At 44.6% G+C, this 17,856-nt stretch overlaps 1 protein-coding gene across 1 annotated transcript in view; it reads right to left on the reverse strand.

Annotated features, from left to right (window-relative positions):
• Positions 1-16,063: 16,063 nt before the first annotated feature.
• Positions 16,064-17,856, reverse strand: part of RALGAPA2 (Ral GTPase activating protein catalytic subunit alpha 2) — a gene marked incomplete at its 3' end in the record, with an annotated part of 286,220 nt that continues 284,427 nt past the window's right edge. Inside the window, exon 38 of the mRNA XM_084248454.1 lies at positions 16,064-16,262. Within this exon, the coding sequence (XP_084104580.1) occupies positions 16,064-16,262 (199 nt within the window). The remainder of the gene's footprint in view (positions 16,263-17,856) is intronic.

A 17,856-nucleotide genomic window follows, 5' to 3' on the forward strand; every position in this document is an offset into this window, starting at 1 on the left:
AAAATTCACTTAAAATTCTACCTGTTGGGACTCAATTCTAGCTGCTGGCACGTGAGTCAGTGTGAGATAAAGGTGCCTTGAGCATCCCCGGGATATATAACATAGAGGCTGCAGGGAGCCAGGCCAACACCGGGAAGCCATGTCCAATGTAGCCTTTTCCTATAGCCCTGCCCTTCCTGACTGATTTGGGTCAGTGTTTGTAAGACAAGTGTTTAGAATTCAATGGATGATCTGGAAAAATGATTGAAATCCTCCAAATGGGAAGTTTAAGACTCCAAGCTTCGTTTTACATGTTTCTGGGTTGAACACGGTGTGTCCAGTCTGAGCCACGGTCACCTGTGAGGTGGCAGTTCCCAGGGAGGAGGCATCTAAATGCTGTGAAGCTGAGGAAGGGGACTCAGCAGTGTTGAAACTGGACCCTCCCTCACAGAGCACTAGGATCTTAGTACTCATGTCGATCCTTAGGGAGGAACTGAACTTGTCCGTACTTTGTGACAGGCTTTCTCAGTCACCACCCCATCCACAGCCACCCTGTTATAGCCTGTGTTTGCTAAGGGACCCAGGTCTTTGCACAGAGCAAACGAGAGGAAACTCTTCTTCGTCAGGCAGTAGCTGTCACCCCAACCCCCACACAGCATCACTAGACCACGGAACCTGCACAAAGGACGGTGTTGTCAGTGACACAGAGCGTTGTCTGCAGGGCCACAGGTAAGGATTCTCTGCTGACACTGTCTACCAAGGTTGGCACAGTAACCAGGATGTTTTTAAGGTGGGGGTTCAGAATTCTTTCAGGAGAAGGACCACTCTTCTTAGGTGGGGCTCTCTGAGAGACTTTTATATGAGCTTGAATGAAACAGGGCTTTCCAGTCTATTGATAAAAATTCATTCCCCATGCTACTTATTCGGGGTTAAGAATTTAAACAGAAATAATCCATGATGGATGATCCAATGGCATCCTTGGTCTCGCTTGATTGCCAAGCACAGTTAACCCCTTCTCTGCAAGCTGACTGAGCTCTCTGTCCCAGCAGCTCTTGGGCGGGTTGATTGTATGTATAGGACTAGAAAGTTTTTCGTAATTCTCCAGATAACAAGGTTATCCTGATTTCCTGTTTCTCCCTGATGCTCTTCGGCAGGCTCTGCTCACTCTCATGGGAGATAGCAAACAGATTTGTCATGAGGCTTCTTTGAGCCACGCCACTGAGCCTCTCCAGGATGAGAGAAGGGTCTCTTCAGGAACGGACTCCTAGCTCTCGCTTTCCCCAGCCCCTGGTTATGCCGGGTGTACAGGCTACCCGATTGGTAGAAACCAAGAAAACAGATGGTGTGGCTAACAATGGACGGCTTGTTTGTAATTGCTGATGAGGACGGGTTTGCTCCTCTCCCCGGTGTGTTCCCAGATGCAGCCTGGTGTGGTGTGCCGGACCAAGCAGAATGTCTCAATAACTGCCAATCCGTGGTCGACTTAAGGAGATGCAAAGACAGAGACAGTGGGGGCTGACTTAATTATTCCATGGGGCTCAAATGTCACTTGCCCTTGACACGCGGGCAGTACTACCAAACAGTGGGGGCCCCGTGCTTGGAACAGAAGACTAGGCTGTCAGCTTCTTGATCCATCCCTGGGGGTGAGCATGAGGTGCAACTAACCTAGGCAGTGCTGTAACACTTCTTGAGCTCACAAACTTGGAGACAAGGGGTGGAAAGAGAACAGGAGGCACATGATGTGGGGTGGCGGGTGAGACATAATTATTTCATCCCTTCATTAACAGGGCACCTGATATGTGCCTGGTACTGTTCTAGACTCTTAGATTACAGAGAACAAAGCAGGTGAAAGGAAGGTCCAAAGGAGGTTAGACATGCATCCTAAATGGGGTGAGGGGGCAACATCACCCTTCCGGGGGACAAAATTCTGCCCAGATATAAGTGCAGTAAATAAACAGATGTATAGTATTCCTGTGGTGTTTTAGGAGAGGGGACAAATCAGGAAATACCTCAGAAGGCTTCGTGATGGGATGATAAAAGGTTGAGAAACATTGGATTAGAGGGTTAACGTTGTCTGTTTCAAAGTTTTTTGTACAGCAGCGGTGCTGGAAATCGGGAGTTGCCCTGTTCACATTTAAGAGTAGTTGTGCAAAACCCATCAGGGCAGAGCCCTGGAAGTGTAACTCAGAAGCCAAGGGGCCAAATGGAGCCCCTTAGCAGCTCAGACACAGAGCAGGAGCCTGGGGAATCTGTAGGCCACTTTGTGAGAAAGATGTCTTCTTTGGTTTTGTGTGACCTCTTTTCTCACCTGGTTATCAATAGGATATTTTTTTTTTTTTTAAATAAACCAACACACAGGTAACAGGGCCTTCCTGGTGGCACAAGGGGTTAAGTCTCGGTACTATGAAGCTATCAGTAGCCACTGCAGCACGAGTTCAATTCTGGGCCAGGGAACTACCCACATGGGGCAGCAGACCTCTCCTGTCTCGCCCGTTGCTCCCCTCAGCAGTATATTTCAGTTGATCTCCCTCTTCTGCTCCCCACTTTGTCTCTGGTGAATCCTCTCACCCACCACACCTCTGGCCTGTACCCCAGCTCTTATATGCATAAATAAGTGAAAAAAAATTCTTTAAAAAAACCAGGAAACAATAGTTTTGGTTGGAGATCTGCTGTTTTTCCACACAGCTTTGCCTAGCAGAAGCCTTTCAAGAACTGGCAGGTCTTTTTGTGGCCCATTTTCTCTGGCTGTACTCACTGGGATAGCGAAAGAGCAAAGATTTGAACCGTCTTATCTCTGAGGGAAGGTTACCATCCCAGACTGCCACCTGGGATAACGCTGGGCAGGGTCAGACAAGAACAGTGGCTGCCTCTCCCTGGGTTCTTATTACTGAACAGTCAGTGTGGAAAATGATTAACTGGTTCAAGGTAATTAGGGAAGAGAATGATTTTGAGAGCTGGCATGGATGAGGGAGAGAAACAGTGGACTAGGGTTCCAGCTTTAGGCGAGTGCTAAATATCCTCCCAGCAGGAAGGCGGACAGAGCTGGAGATCAGAGAGCTGTCTGGACCATTCAGGCCCCTTGGAATGGCTCTGAGGAAGGGAACAGGTGCAGCAGTGGATGGGGTAAGCCTACACACTCAACTCAACACTGGCAACCCAAGACCAGTGGGAATTAGCCAGCCTAATTAACATTTCCAAATGGCCCACGGATGGCTTCCAGTATTTCCAACCCAGCAGCAGTGCCGTGTCCTGGCCCTGGCCCTGGCTCTCGGCTCAGCTTCCACTTTTTGGTGATTGGTCTTGCCCGTCAACTTTGGTTCTGAAGCAGAAAGCTAGGACAGCTGGACCACAAGGCAGGCAGGAGAGTGTGTGTGTGTATATTGTGTGCACATGCACCTGTGCAGGGGCTAAGTGAGCAGGTGGAGCATTCGTGAAAAAAACTTTCCTAGCATTCCTTTCCTCCCCTTCCACAGCTATAATATGTGAATCTTGTGACTATCTTTAACTACATTATAAATTTAAAATGAACATCTCGGTGTCAACTTTTTTGTTAGACCATCACAAAGAGGTTTCCAGACCCTTTTGGTATCACATGGAATATGAATACCAAGACCTCAGCTACATCTTGGTCATGGGAGGATTTTCATTTAATCAGACTGAATTTACATCTCAAAATCAGCAAAACAATATATGTATGTACTTAGCAGCAATATTCATAATAGCCAAAAAGATGAAAACAGCCCTGAAGTCCATCCACTGATGAATAGACAACCAAAATGTGGTCTACTCTACAATGGAATATTTGGCAGTAAAAAGAAGTGAAATGCTGATAAATGGCTACACATGGACAAATCTTAAGAACATGCTAAGTGGTAAGTAAAGGAAGCCAGTCACAAGATCATACATTGCCTGAGCCCAATTTTAAGAAATGCCCAGAACAGACAGATCTGCAAAGCCAGGAAAGAGACCAGACTAAGTGGCTGCTTAGGGTTGGGACAAGGAAGGGGGAATGGGCTTCACGATCGAGGTGTTTATGGGTTTTTCTTTTTGTTTTAGGAGAGGAAAAAATCTCCTAAGATGAGATTGTGGTGATGGCTGCACAGCCTTGTGAATTCACTAAAAATATTGACTTGTACACGCCAAGGGGTTGGGTGCTATGGTATGTGAACTATATTTCAATAATAGACAGACAGTATTACTGACAAAAATGACTTGTCTTCAGACATTAAGAAAGCTATTTTAATCCATAATTATTTTCTGCATGTGAATTCTTCCTGTGGTGCTACATTTGCATACTAGCTTAGGCTCAGTTAAACTTCTCAGCTATCTGTGCCAAAGTGGGTTTGTGCACTTGCCACTGTACAAATTGTAGAGGCCATAAATCCTCTACAAAACAGTCCTTTCTGCCTGTGGGGAGGGCATGTTCCCTTTACCACAAAAGAAGGGTTCCTCCCCTTCACCCAGTTGTTCCCTTCTGTGGACTTGTTTTCCCCAGGCTCAATACTATTTGGGGTAGGTGGGGGAAAGATTCTTGCTCAGGAGCAGACATTTAACAGGTTCAGCGCTGGCCTTGACATGATCAGCCAACTGATAATGAAAACAAGACAAAACAAAACAAAACATCACTTCCCCTCAGTGCCAAAACTGCTTTTGCTCTACTGAGGGCAGATTGTGGTGAGACTGTGCAGTGAGTTGCAAATCTCTACACATAGAGAGAGAGCTAGTATATTCATAGACTACTCTAGAGACCATTTTTATAGGACTGAAACAATACGGAATCTCACCCTCATATCTTAGCTCTTCTAGTTGTTTTGTTATCTTGAAATAACTCTGGGAGAGCTATCAACCATGATTCTTCATGCTGGCTCACAGGCTCGTGACCACAGATGCTGACAAGAGAGGGGCACGGGGCGTATGTGACTGCAGGTTAAGGTTCTGTCCGTCTTCTTTTCACCTTTTTCTTTCCACCCCTAAAACCTTCCTCTATAAAGAGGTGGGTGTCACCATTCTCCTGCCTCAGCTGTGCAGTCCAGTGAGGGGCTGCTATCGGTGGCATGGGTACCACTGGGGGTTCCCCTAGTGGCTCCTAGAGAATGTTCAGAAAGGACACCTCTTGCACCACTACATTGGTCATACATGTACTACGTGCCTGCTATGTGACAGCCAGGCAGGGTGAGATATTAACTAGTCTCCTCCCGGTCCTAGCACAGGTACTTCCTGAAGAAGTCAGTGTTTTTGTTGTTTTTTTTTAAACAAAAATCCTATCAATCCAAACCACTGAACACCCTCCAACAATTGACATTTTATTAGAATAACAGACAAGTTCTTTCCCTGACCTCCAAGACTGTTCTCACCTTCCTTTTCCTCATCCCTTGCTCACGCTGCCTTAACCATGCTGGGTTTGACACAATTTCTTGAAATTGCCAAGCTCCTGCCTCAGGGTCCTTGCACCTGCTATTCTCTTGGCCTGGAATGTTCCCATCCTCCCCCTACCACCTCCAACCCCCAAGTGGGCTTCTGCCTTCTCCTTCAACTTTCCTCAAAAGTCACCTTCTCAACGAGGCCTTCCTTGACCCCTGTTTTAAAGTGCCCCCAACGACAATGCTGTTTCTCTGTAGTCCTCCTGTTCTGCCTTCCCTGCTATCTTTTCTTCCCTACCCCTCCTCAGCTCCTGACAGGAGACTAGTGTCTTCCCCTCCTTTGAAAACTTAAACCTCAGTGAAGGAGGGGCTGTGTTGTCTTGCAACTTCTGTATTCCACATGGAGTACTCAGGAAATCTTTATGGAACTCATGTCTGAAGGTCCAGTCTCTGATAAATGGCTACACATGGAAAAATCTTAAGAACATGCGAAGTAAAGGAAGCCAGTCACAAGACCATACATTGCCTGAGCCCAATTTTAAGAAATGCCCAGAACAGGCAGATCTGCAAAGCCAGGAAAGAGACCAGTGGCTGCTTAGGGTTGGGATGAGGAAGGGGGAATGGGCTTCACGATCAAGGTGTTTATGGGTTTTTCTTTTTCTTTTTGTTTTAGGAGAGGAAAAAAATGTCCTAAGATGAGATTGTGGTGATGGCTGCACAGCCTTGTGAATTCACTAAAAATATTGACTTGTACACTCTAAGGGGCTGGGTGCTATGGTATGTGTGATGGCCTGAGGAGTAATACCAGAGTTCCCATCCACTTAATCTGTATCAAAGGCATGTGTGTCCCCACAGAACCCAAGCTGGCTCCAATTGTAATATAAAAATATGGCCTGTAGTGAATGACCAGTTTTGGGTAATTGGAACTAGTGGCCTTTGAAGTCCCATCTCTTCCTTTTTCTGAGTGGTGCTTCCTCTCCCCTGATGGGTGCTCTTGGGTCAGCTAACCTGTCTGGATCAGGAGTGCCTGGCCTTGGAACTGCACACCTGCATACCACAGAGGGCTCTGGTGTTGACTGGGATCTGGCTGCTTCTTTACTTCTCTGAGCCCTAGGGACGTAGCTAGGTTGCAGGGTTTCCCTAACTACCACGCATGGGCTCTGGGATGCGCTAGCCAGGGTCTGGCCAGACATACTTGCGCAGCGACGGCGGGGCAATGTGTGCTTCTTGGTTTTGCGGGAGCTCAGGGCTAGGGGGAGTAGAGCCTTGTCATGTGAGCCCCAGAAGACCTCGGTGGCTTTCCTTACCCTCAGGAAATCTCAAGGTCAGCTGATCCAGCTCAAGTGGGGAGACGCTGGGTGACACAGGCCACAGTTCCCACCACTGATAACAGCTGGGCACTGCAGGGAGGCAAGAGGGACCTCGGAGTGAGGACACAGGTAAGTCGAATGTGTGCTCATGTAGCTGCCCTTTTTCCCCCTCATAGTCTTGAAAAGGGTTTTGCCTCTCTTGCATTCTTTACAGTTGATGTTACAAGGATTCTTATGTGCTCAGAGATGAATTTTGCCCATGTCACTGCTATAAATACCTCATGTATTCTTTATTTTTTACAAAGTTGGCATGCATATTTCCCATTTTTTTTAAAGATTTATTTATTTATACAAGAACTGGGGTACAGGCCAGAGGTGCAGGAGGGTGAGAGATTCACCAGAGACAGAGCGGAGAACAGAACAGGCAGACTGATGAAATACACTGCTGAGGGGAGCAGTGGGAGAGACAGGAGAGGTCTGCCCCGCCATGTGGGTATCTCCCTGGCCAGTCGGGAATGGAACCCACGCTGCAGAGGCTGCAGACAGCTTCACAGCGCTGCGCTCAACCCTCTGCACCCCCGGGGAGGCCCCCATATTTCCCATTTTTAAGGGATTTTTTTTTCAGCCCTTTGGGGGAACTTTAAAGCTTAATGGTGAAAAAGGAACCAGCTTTTCTATCTATTATGCTATTTAGAGGTACATTTCCTGGTTATGATCATACATCATTCTGGAAAAGAATATGAGAAATTCTTTTTTTTGGTCAGCATGGCATAATGCTAGTTAAGAAAGGGTCCATTTGAATTCTGCTTTGGCTTAGTTGTTGCTAACTAGAAATGCAAGCAAAACCACTGAATCTTCCAGGAACCTACTCTAATGACTGGGATGTACATGCTCCACCTGCTAGAACCAGAAAGGCAGGAGGGCCACGGCCGCTGTTCACAAGAATGTGAACCTGGGTGTCAGAAGCTGCAGGTTCTTCTGAAACAAACTCTCAAGGTTATTTCCAATAAGCTTTAATTAACAGTCATTTCCAAAAACGTCTCTGAGAAAAATTCTTGGTATCTGCCGGCTATCTCTTGGCAACTGTTAAAGTGTCCCTGGAGTTGTAATTAACAGTTAGGCAGGAAGGATATGTCATTTGCACCTAAAACCCAATGAGGACAGGGAAACCTGAACTAACCTCAGACAGCATTTCACAGAAAAAGCAGCGTTTTCAAGTTCTTTCACAGGAACAAATTAAATGTAATGTCAATACTTTAGAATGAGTAATCTCGGGTCCTTTCTTTTTCTGGGAACCTGTGAACACCCCATGTCTGCACCAGCCCCAGGGTCAGGAGAGTCCCTGCAATGGCTTCCTCTGTTCTTCCCGTATTTACTATTTTCATTTCTTCTTCTGTCCATGGCCCTTCTGGTCCTCAGACATTGCAGTTCTTGCCAAAGTGGGAAAGTTAAAACTTGACTGGCAGGATGCGCAGTGGAATAGCTGATCTACGTTAGGAACATTCATTCTCTCTCTCCTGGGCTCGCAGGCAGGTGGCCGGGTGGGTCTCGGGGAGGTCTCCACTCATCTGACCAAAACATGGTTGACTGTATCTCTACTTTTTCAGTTATATCTTTTGGACATGCAGTTAGAGTATGGAGCTAACTAATCTGGGCTTACTGATAATTAGTCATTTTTAGCGGTTTATGAGAATCTGCTCTTCCTCACAGGACTTCAGGCTCCAGAAGGGAAGGAGAAGTGCAGAGCACAGGCCTCCAGCCTTCTGTGTTCCCTCACAGCACTGGGCATGGTCCTGTTCAGGTGGAGGTGGCTCCAAGGGAGGAAGGAGAGGGAAGGAGATGGGCGGGCCACAGGCCCAGTGGAGGGACGGCAGTTGTAACCACGGACAGGTGTAACCACTGCTTTCTAGCTGACCAAGTGAAATGAATGTTTGTCTCATCTCATGATGACCAGAGCTGACATGGAGAAGAGTAAAAGGATTTTAAGTTTTTAAAAGGAATGTGCAATCAGGAGACAAAATGTGCTGCTAGAGAGGGCATGGAGAAATCGCTTTAAAACTTTCCACACCAATTACAAAAGTCTCCCAAACAAAGTTCCAGTTATTCAAACTGCACTGTCCAGTCTGTGGATTCACCAGCACATTGGCTTCCCTCATCTTTCTCAGCACCGAGTTCTGGCTACATGGCTTGCCACTGGCGCGCTGAGAGATCGGGAAGTGAGGAGAACAGGTGTGCATTCCGGATCTCACATCAGGCCCTACACAGGTCTGTGGCCCAGTGACTCCCCTGCATCAATACCGCTTACAGCAACAGCCAGAGCCATTTCTGTCCCACTTCTATATTCATTCATGTTTATGTTCTAAGAAAGAAATTATATAGCCCGTTATAGATAAAGAAACACACACATAGGATAAAGACTCACATATGCTAAGAAAAGTCAGGGTGTAAGTGGTGACAAGTTAGATGGCACGAAAACAAGGACCTTAACGGTACAAGATGTCGTGCTTTAGGACAGCGGCTCTCAGTCCTGCTTGCATATTAAAATAACCTCAGGGGTGTAAGAAGGAGGTTCCTATGCCCAGGCTGCACCCCAGACCAATAAACCCAAATTTCTGGTGGAGGCTTCAGGTGACACAGTGCTCAATACTGGGTCTGGGCGGTGGGATTGTGGGTGGTTTAAGAAGTTCCTACGGATGCTTCATTATCTTTTTGAGAAGAATACAATTCAAGTCTTAAAAAAAAGCCATATGGATAGGGAAAAAAAGATTTGGGTCTGGAAGGGATTACTGGGGAGGATGAAATTCGCATTTGAGGCAGCTAGCTGTTTGCAGGCCTATGGATCAGCTATAGCGAAGCACACTGAAGGGTGGAGTGAGGAAGTCATGGATTCTTGAGTAGATGTTGACATAAGAGAATTTGTACTTCAGGAAAACGTCTCCATTATTTGAATGGGGTTCTGAGCTTTGAACCTGGTCTTTAGCTAATGTTTATAGGAAGGCTGCAGCAGGGGCTATGGCTTTTGGGCCTGACAGGTATGAGCTGGGCTAGCATTTCCATGTGTCACAGTCCCCGGTTTACACTTCCTCTTCAGACTGATGGGCAGGCAGAGTATTCCAGGATGGGGGAACATCCAGACAGGAGGGTGGGCAAGAATCAGCACAGCAAACATCTGCAAAGGGTTCCCTGCATGCTAGGCGCTGTTTCATCTCTTCACACGTTAAGTCATGCATGCCGTTAAAGGAAGGTACTAATGTTAGACCCATTTACAGAATCTGAGTCACAGGGTGACAGGTCACTTGGCTGGGGCCCCGGAAGGAGCAGGGAAGATACCTTTGTCTGGCTGCAGAGCCCAGGTCTCTTATGAGAACACTTCTTTCCTGCCGGGGGCTCCAAGGTAGAGGGGATGCCAGCTCTAGTGCAAGGGTCTGACCAGCATTGAACAAGGGAGGACAGAAAAACAGTAGGTCTGAGAAGACTACAGTGGTGTAGGTGCGGAAGATGAGCAAGTATGTGCTGGGTTAAGTACCGGGGGTGGAAAATGTACAAACATTGGCAGAGGGACACGGAAAGCCAGAGGTTTGCCAACAGGCACTATGGCCCGCCTTCGCTCCAGCATCCAGGAGTGTTGCATGTGTGCCTGGGCCAGGTCCGGGATGCTGGCTGCATTCCCAGCTCTACCAGGACATCCGCACCCCGCCAAGGCCTTGAGATATCTTGTCTGCCTGGACCTGGCTACTGGGGCCGTGTGGAAGCCTGTGATGCATGTTTGTTGCCCAAATTAAGTTCCTGCACATACTGGGCTTCAGTTTCCTCATCTTTTCTATGAGGCTGGTAGAAGGGAGAATGGGGGGACTCTTTAAAGGACCCTGCAGTCACAACTGCTAGGTAACCAAAGACATCATCCCAACGACACAAGTGTGAGACTGATGGATGCATAAACTACCACCTTGACTCAAAGAACCAGGGGCCGTGACATCACAGATTAAGTTCTGGTGATCTAAGTTCCCATGGTCTGTGTTTCTGGTAAATTTAATTCTTATCTCATGGAGACATTTTGCAGGACAACAATGAGGAAGGTACAGCTTTCTTGAACAGGCTTTTTTGAAAGAACATATTGTGACAGTGTGTACCGCTCTCCTCTCAGCGACGTGAGTGGTTTGAAAAGACTGAAAAACTCTCTTCTAACTCACTGTTGAGGAACTCCATGATTAACATAACTAAAAGTATTTCGTGACAGCTGACCAAGTTGGGGGATCTTACAGGGCATCACTAATACCTACATTGACTGTGGAAAAAGAGGGAGAATGAGGGGGTGGGGTAAAGTGATCCACTGCCAAGCTGCCCGCTTCCACTGGCTGTCCCTTCACAGCTTGGTCTTCACCTTACTCCAAATGGATGTGAAGGGGTTAGACCTGATATTTTCTGAAGTCCTTTATAGTTCTGTATTCTCTGGTGTAGATCTCATCAACTATGATGAAATTCTTCCAGCAAGTTCATAAGGAAGGTGAATACATAAAAAATGCTATCAAGGAAAGTTTTGTTAAGCCCACTTTAACAAGGAGGGCGGGAAAAGGGGAGAGAGGAAGGAAGAGAGAAGAGGAGAAAGAGAGAGAGAGAGAGAGAGAGAGAGAGAGAGAGAGAGAGAGAGAGAGAGAGACCATTGAATGAATCTATAATATGACCACCCTTTGAATGAATGGGGAAAATTTGGGGGGGGGGTAGTTAGAGTTAGGGGCAACACTGTGAGGTTTCTGGAGATTAACTTAAATGGTCCAGTGAAATGGCCATGGCAGGATCTGTGTGCACACTGACAAGCCTACTATATCCTGGCCCATGCAAATACAGTGTATGGCCCAGGGGTCTTTACCAGAGACAGAGCAGGGAACAGAACAGGCAGATTGACTGAAATACACTGCTGAGGGGAGCAGCGGGCGAGTCAGAAGAGGTCTGCTGTGCCATGTGGGTAGCTCCCTGGCCGGGGATCGAACTCATGGTTCAGTGGCTGCGGGTAGCTTCATAGGTTGCATCTTAACCCCATGCGCCACCAGAGAGGCCCCCTCAGATCCACTCTAGGACCAACATGTAACGTGTCTTCAGTTGTACGAGATTTTATTGGCTGGAATGACCCAGTGACACCTGGCAGAATCTTCTGATACTCTCTGTGAATGTAGTATAATGATTATGTTGCAGAACGAATTACAAGTCTTTTTTTATTAAGACGGTAAGCGTAATAATCCTTTCCAACAGGGTACCCATGCCATGCTTGCGTGAAGATGAAAGCGTGCAGTTCTGTACAATAGTGGCAGTGGCACAGTGTCCTGAGACAGATTCAGACTAATCTGGTCTAAGCTCCAAATATGACCTACATTAAAAGTGGCAGAATCTGATGGAACCAAGTGTGGAATTTTCTCCCACTTATTCTAAATCCTGGGGCCTATACAACTGAGCCTATCATGAAGGAGAAAGTGTTTCTGACCATATCTTGGAGAAATGAAATATTGTGTTTATGTAGAGCTAACAAATAAACAAAGATTTGTGCTCCCTCTGCTGGCTCCCTCCAGCAATATTAAAGTAGCAAGGAACCATAAACAGTGTTGGCATCTTCAGCATATGCTGCCAATTCTGGTATACTCAGAAGAACCATTCATTTAACTTGGGTCCAGGCATTCTTTGAGAAAAATCCATCTTTGTCAACTTCTGACAAAGGTACTTAGGAATTCTTAAAATGAGATATTAAATGAGACATACCTATAGTCCTCTACTACCAAACTGTGAGCTGTGACTGTAATAATGATATGGGGATTCATTTGTCAATAGACATAAGTGGATTCCTCCAAGATTTTAAGGTCCAGACACAACCTTTAAAGTGGTTCTGGAAAAAAAATCAACTCTAAGCTAAAGTTTTTTTTTCTTTTTTTTGTTTTATAAGAGCAGCTTCCAAAAAGGAAAGATTCATACTATTTATATCCTTTTCGATAATGTCAAACATTAGACTTGATTTTCCAAATCATTAGCATGCAGAAGAATGACCTCATGGTGAACAGATGCACTTGGCTGTGAGCTGCAGTGATTACATCAGTCCCTCCCAGCAGTGGAGGGTGCCCATTCCAGTTAACCCTTTAGAGGCCTCCCTGCTGCCCCCCCCCCTTCCTTGGAAACATGTTTGAAAACAAAAACTTACTCCCTAACATGGTGTGTATGCTAACTGCATATATATATATACACATATATATATATACATATATATATATGTATAAATATATACTTAGACATTCATGTGTATGTTAACTGCAGTTGGCATTTTAACACTGGCTACCTTTTAGATATTGCTGGTCAATAAGGAAAGAATCAATAAAGGAGGACAAACTACAAGCCTTGGTAGAAATAAAAACAGCTCAAATACCTATTATACTCTGGGCATCATCAATATAAGTAATAGATGAACAGATTTGATGAAGTAAGTGGTGTTTTAATACAATATTTCTGACTGATCAATTAGATTTTTAAAGCTATTTTTAAAATGTTGGGCACCAGCATATTAGCCCAACAACAAGAGGCTCTACAACCTTATCAGTGGTTGACAGTGACTCATGAAGAAGTATATTTGCTTCGTCAGTGTGCCCTTGATGGAGACCTTGGTAACAAGGAATAGCTCTGGGGCAGGGGATGCTTAGGAGAGGGCATATTCCAACAGTGGCATCTCTGGACACAGATCACTCCCCTGAGCACGTCTTTTTCTTTTACCAAGTACTTAAAGGCTGGTAGTAGAGGTCTTTCCTCTAGAAATGGAGGCTGCCTGCTGCCTCATATAGAGCGTGGAATGGATACAGTGTTCAGGTTACTCTCCTGCTGCATTAACAGCAAAGCCCTTGTTGTCAGGATGCAAAGAAAATCTGGGAAGCCCTAATTTCTCAGATTGTGTATATGCAAGTGAGCAGTATCCCAAGCCTTGCTCTGATGACACTGTTGGCTGAGATGACCTGATTGGGTCCTAAGTGTACTGTGGGAGCTTAAGCTGCTCAGGGTCAATTTTTCTAGTTGGCTTGTTGCTTGGAAGAGCAGACTTCACCTCAGTTTCTTAGTTTAAGCTGGCTGGCTCATCTGGGTTTGACAATAGTTGCCCCAAGAAAATAAAAAAAAAAAAAAAAGAACACCAAATAAATGAAAAATGTTTTTATCTGTGAGAGACAGGGCTGGATGGGGGTACTCTAACAAAGGTGTTTATAGATGAGGAGGATGTGCTTATGAAAATGTACATGTGTGGTACAGAAATGCTCCACCCTCACTGTATTGCCCCCAAATTTCAGTTCAAATCAAGTTCATTTCTAGGTCCTTCCTAGTCATTGCTGTGAGCAAAGCATAACAGGATATTACACAGAGACTTAAAATTATATTCATGGGTTCATGTGATGTGTGTGTAAAAAATTTTACCACTCTTCACTGAATAGCTCAAACCGTGAATGCTGTGAAATGGAATACTGCTGCTAATAACTTTAAAAAGGAAGGACTAGCACTTGTTTTGATGTCCCACCTTTGATTTCATGTTCCCTTTTAACAGTTCCCAACGCCCACTCTTGTTAACTGTCAGAACCTTTATCTGTTAAATGACTGGCAAATTTGATGTTCTTGAAGATGTCACAATCCTTCCTAAACAGCTGGCCGTAAAAAACTTAAATTACTCCTGGAGTCCAACTTAAGATGTTGCCTATACACTAACTCACTTAAATTGGTTTAAATAATTAGAAATTTTTTGAAACAATTTATAAAGAGGCTAAAATACCCATAGAAAATAAAGTCCATCAATTTTTATCTCAATAACATCTTAATCAAGAGACTTAAGAATGTAACAGGTAAGGAATATAAACACCGAGTTATTATTTAATTTCTTTCAATCGTAAGAAACAAAACGTTTTCTTAAGATTAAAAAAAAAATCCTGCACTGAAAAATTAATTCCCAACACCTCATAAGGATGGGGAAAAGCGCAATGAGGTCTTTTAAAAAGTGGCTTGCTACAGATCCTTCATGTTCTTTCACCTAAAAATCAGAAACAACTTAAATCCCTACTCAGACTGGTATGCAATGTCTATTTCCCTTGAAACTGATTTTTTTTTTCTTTTTTGGTTTTAGAGAGAATGTTGGCAGAGTGTATAAAAGAATTCAATTCACAGCTGTTCTACTTTTTTAATGTAAGAAACATTAATCAAAGCCGTAAGTTATAAGCTTTTCTAGTGTTGTTTAGATATTCCAGTTCAACAAAGATCAATAGAGGCCATCCTGTGTTTCTTGACGCCTCACCAGGAAGCAGAGGCGTGATTATGTAAATCACACCGGCTCCCTTACCTCGGCCAGCTTGCTTATCTCCCAGGCCTTCTGCCTGTGCTCCTGGCTCTCTGTGCAAGTGCAAGCCTCTCCCTCTTATCTCCCAACAAAGCTCGGAGAGGCAAGGATTGAAGCCAGCGATGTTAAACAATGATGCATGGCTGATTTTATTTGTAAGTGATTTATTTCACTGAATTTAATTTTTTCCACTTTGCGTGTAAGATATTTGTTAACAAGTCAGAATAGGAGAAGTAGGGCAGTGTTCAGAGACAATTGACACAGGTTAGAAATCTATTAAGCACTCTAACAGTTGTGTCTGCATCAGTGGAAGGAGGAGGAAGCCCCTCATTGAGAATTTCAACATGCATTGACTAAATATCCCATTTACTCTCTGAAAGGCAATTAATCTGTAATTACATGCAGAAATTTACAAGTAATTCTATTCTTTAGGAAAAAAAAACCCCACAGTAATCATATAATCAGTTTAAGTGGCAGCACACGTTTTGTTTTCAAATTGTCAATATAAAAGAGTAAAACCTAAAAATAAGGAAATTCATGGAAATTTCTGAAATTTTCCATGGGTGTAATAAATAAAAACCATTGTAAACCAGTGTCTGAACTGAGCCCACACCAGGTGCTGCTGCGGCCGGCAGCTTGTCCATGCGACAGGCCACTCCAGAGAGAAAGCGCGCACGCCGCACTGCTGTAATGATGGACCAGGGGACACTGTCCTTCCATTTCTCCTGCATTAATCCCTGACCCGAGTATCTTGGCAGCCTAATCCCCATTTAGCATTAGTAGCAACGGCTTCGACTGTGAGGAACTCTTTTTTGATAAGTAAGCACTGATTCGGGCACCGCTTTTAAACAACATATTCCCAGCTCAGCAAGAAATCCACACTCCTGAATGAACCCGAGCACATTACTGAGAAAAAGTTCATTAACCTTGCTAGATTCGGAGGTTAACAGGATAGCTGAAGAAAAGAACCGAGTGAACAGCTCGGATACAAAACAAATTAAAATGAATGTCATCATTCCTTTTGATATTCATTAGTTGATTCAGAGGGAGAATGCTCTTCTTAAATTTGCAAGCATTTATCTGTGAAAAACAGGTGTACATCTGCTGCTCGAGTGCATCTTAAACGCGTGAGGGGAGAATAATGTAGACTCACCCGTTCCACTGAGGGAGTAGCTGGGACAGGGAGAAAAGACTTGGGCTGCGAAATCCTCGAATGTCATTACTTCACGGTGGTTCTGAATTATTGCTTCGAGGTACAGAGCTCGCTCTTCGTAGCTGCAGTAATTGGTTAAGGAAACAAGTGCAAGTGTAGGGGGACACACGTAACAATGACATTCACTTTGTTTTCAACACAGTCAAGCAACTTTTGCGGTTGTGTGTGTGTGGGGAAATGTACCTTGTAAGTTCGTTCACCTCCTGTCAGAGAATTAAGTATCATCCATCACTAAGTGGTAAAATTCTGACTTTTTGAGACCCGTTCCTCTTAGAGTACAACTGCATCCGACACTAGTATCAGTAAATCAATATATACACAATAGTTACAGAATCGCATCAAAACATTTAAAGGTTGAGTTCAACCAGCAGAAATGCTGATTGTTCTACCATCTCTTTCCACTGACGAGTGGGGTACAATGTTGAGTTTTTCTTTCCCCAGTTACTGGTTCTTCTCAGCCTGATAAGAAGGGGCGGGGCAAATGGTGCAGGTACTTTAAATAAAATGAGAAAACACACATCACTGGGAAGAAGTGAGGCCAGGAAGGTGTGCTGTGAGGGGGCTAAGATTGGCTACGAGCATTAAAAAAGAAGAACTAATAAGTGGGAGACTCTAGCAGAGAGTGCACAATGCAATAAAAAAAAAGACTATTGCCTTTTAATTAAAACTGCAGTCTGGAACACACGCATTCAAATGTGTAATCAAAAACCAGTCACCAATAAAACTTACAAGCGTAACACACTGAAGCAACTTTCCAGCTGTCTTAATAGGACCCCTGCGTGTGGCAGCCATTCACAGGGCAGAAAGCAAATCTTCCCCTTTTGTGTGTGGCTTCTGTTTCCTCAGAAGGTGAATCATGCACTTCCAATAACAGGATAACATCAGAACAATCTGACAGCGGATGGAGGCACCGCACTTATGACTTTATGAATTAACACTTGGGGAAGTCAGCATGATGTCTCATTTTCCCTTTCCTTATTATCAATGCAAAAGTTAAGGGACATATTTTTGTTATTTTGAAAATCATGCTCCATCTCCAAGAACACAGGGGATGCAGATCACCATCAGTTCATTTTATTTGAACCTTCCGTTTATTATTGGCTCCAGAAGAACAAACGTGATCCCAGCATTTCTTACTGTATTTTAATACTATTCTCAAAATGGCCTCTCTAAAAATAAAAGTTGGAGACTATTATGCTTTTAGTAGGGCGTGTGTTTTAAAATAGGAAAACATTTTTATTTTCCTTTCACGCTGATTTATCAATGCAGGGTCGTCTTTCCCTTCCCCCAATTATACTGAGAGGAAGATGTTCACACTGAGAGACCAGAGGCATCCTGGACTGTGCTGGCCACTGTGGCAGCGACCACCACATGGGATCTGCTCATTTTAAATTCAAATTAATTAAAAATTATAAAAAAGTAGAACTTTAGCTCCTCTGTCCCACCAGCTATATTTCCAGCACTCAAGATTCACGTGCGACTAGAAGTCACCATGTTGGGTCACCCACAGAACCCGCAGCATTCCTGGGCGGTGCTGTGCTAGAAATCCCCCCTATGCTTGCTCTCTGCAACTTTTGAAAAGGAAAATGAGTTTGAATATTTCAAAAGTGGCCTCTCTGATCCTTTCTATAGATGGTCACAACAGTCCAAGGCCTG

Source organism: Talpa europaea (assembly GCF_964194135.1).
Source record: "Talpa europaea genome assembly, chromosome: 11".
Classification (NCBI taxonomy): domain Eukaryota; kingdom Metazoa; phylum Chordata; class Mammalia; order Eulipotyphla; family Talpidae; genus Talpa; species Talpa europaea.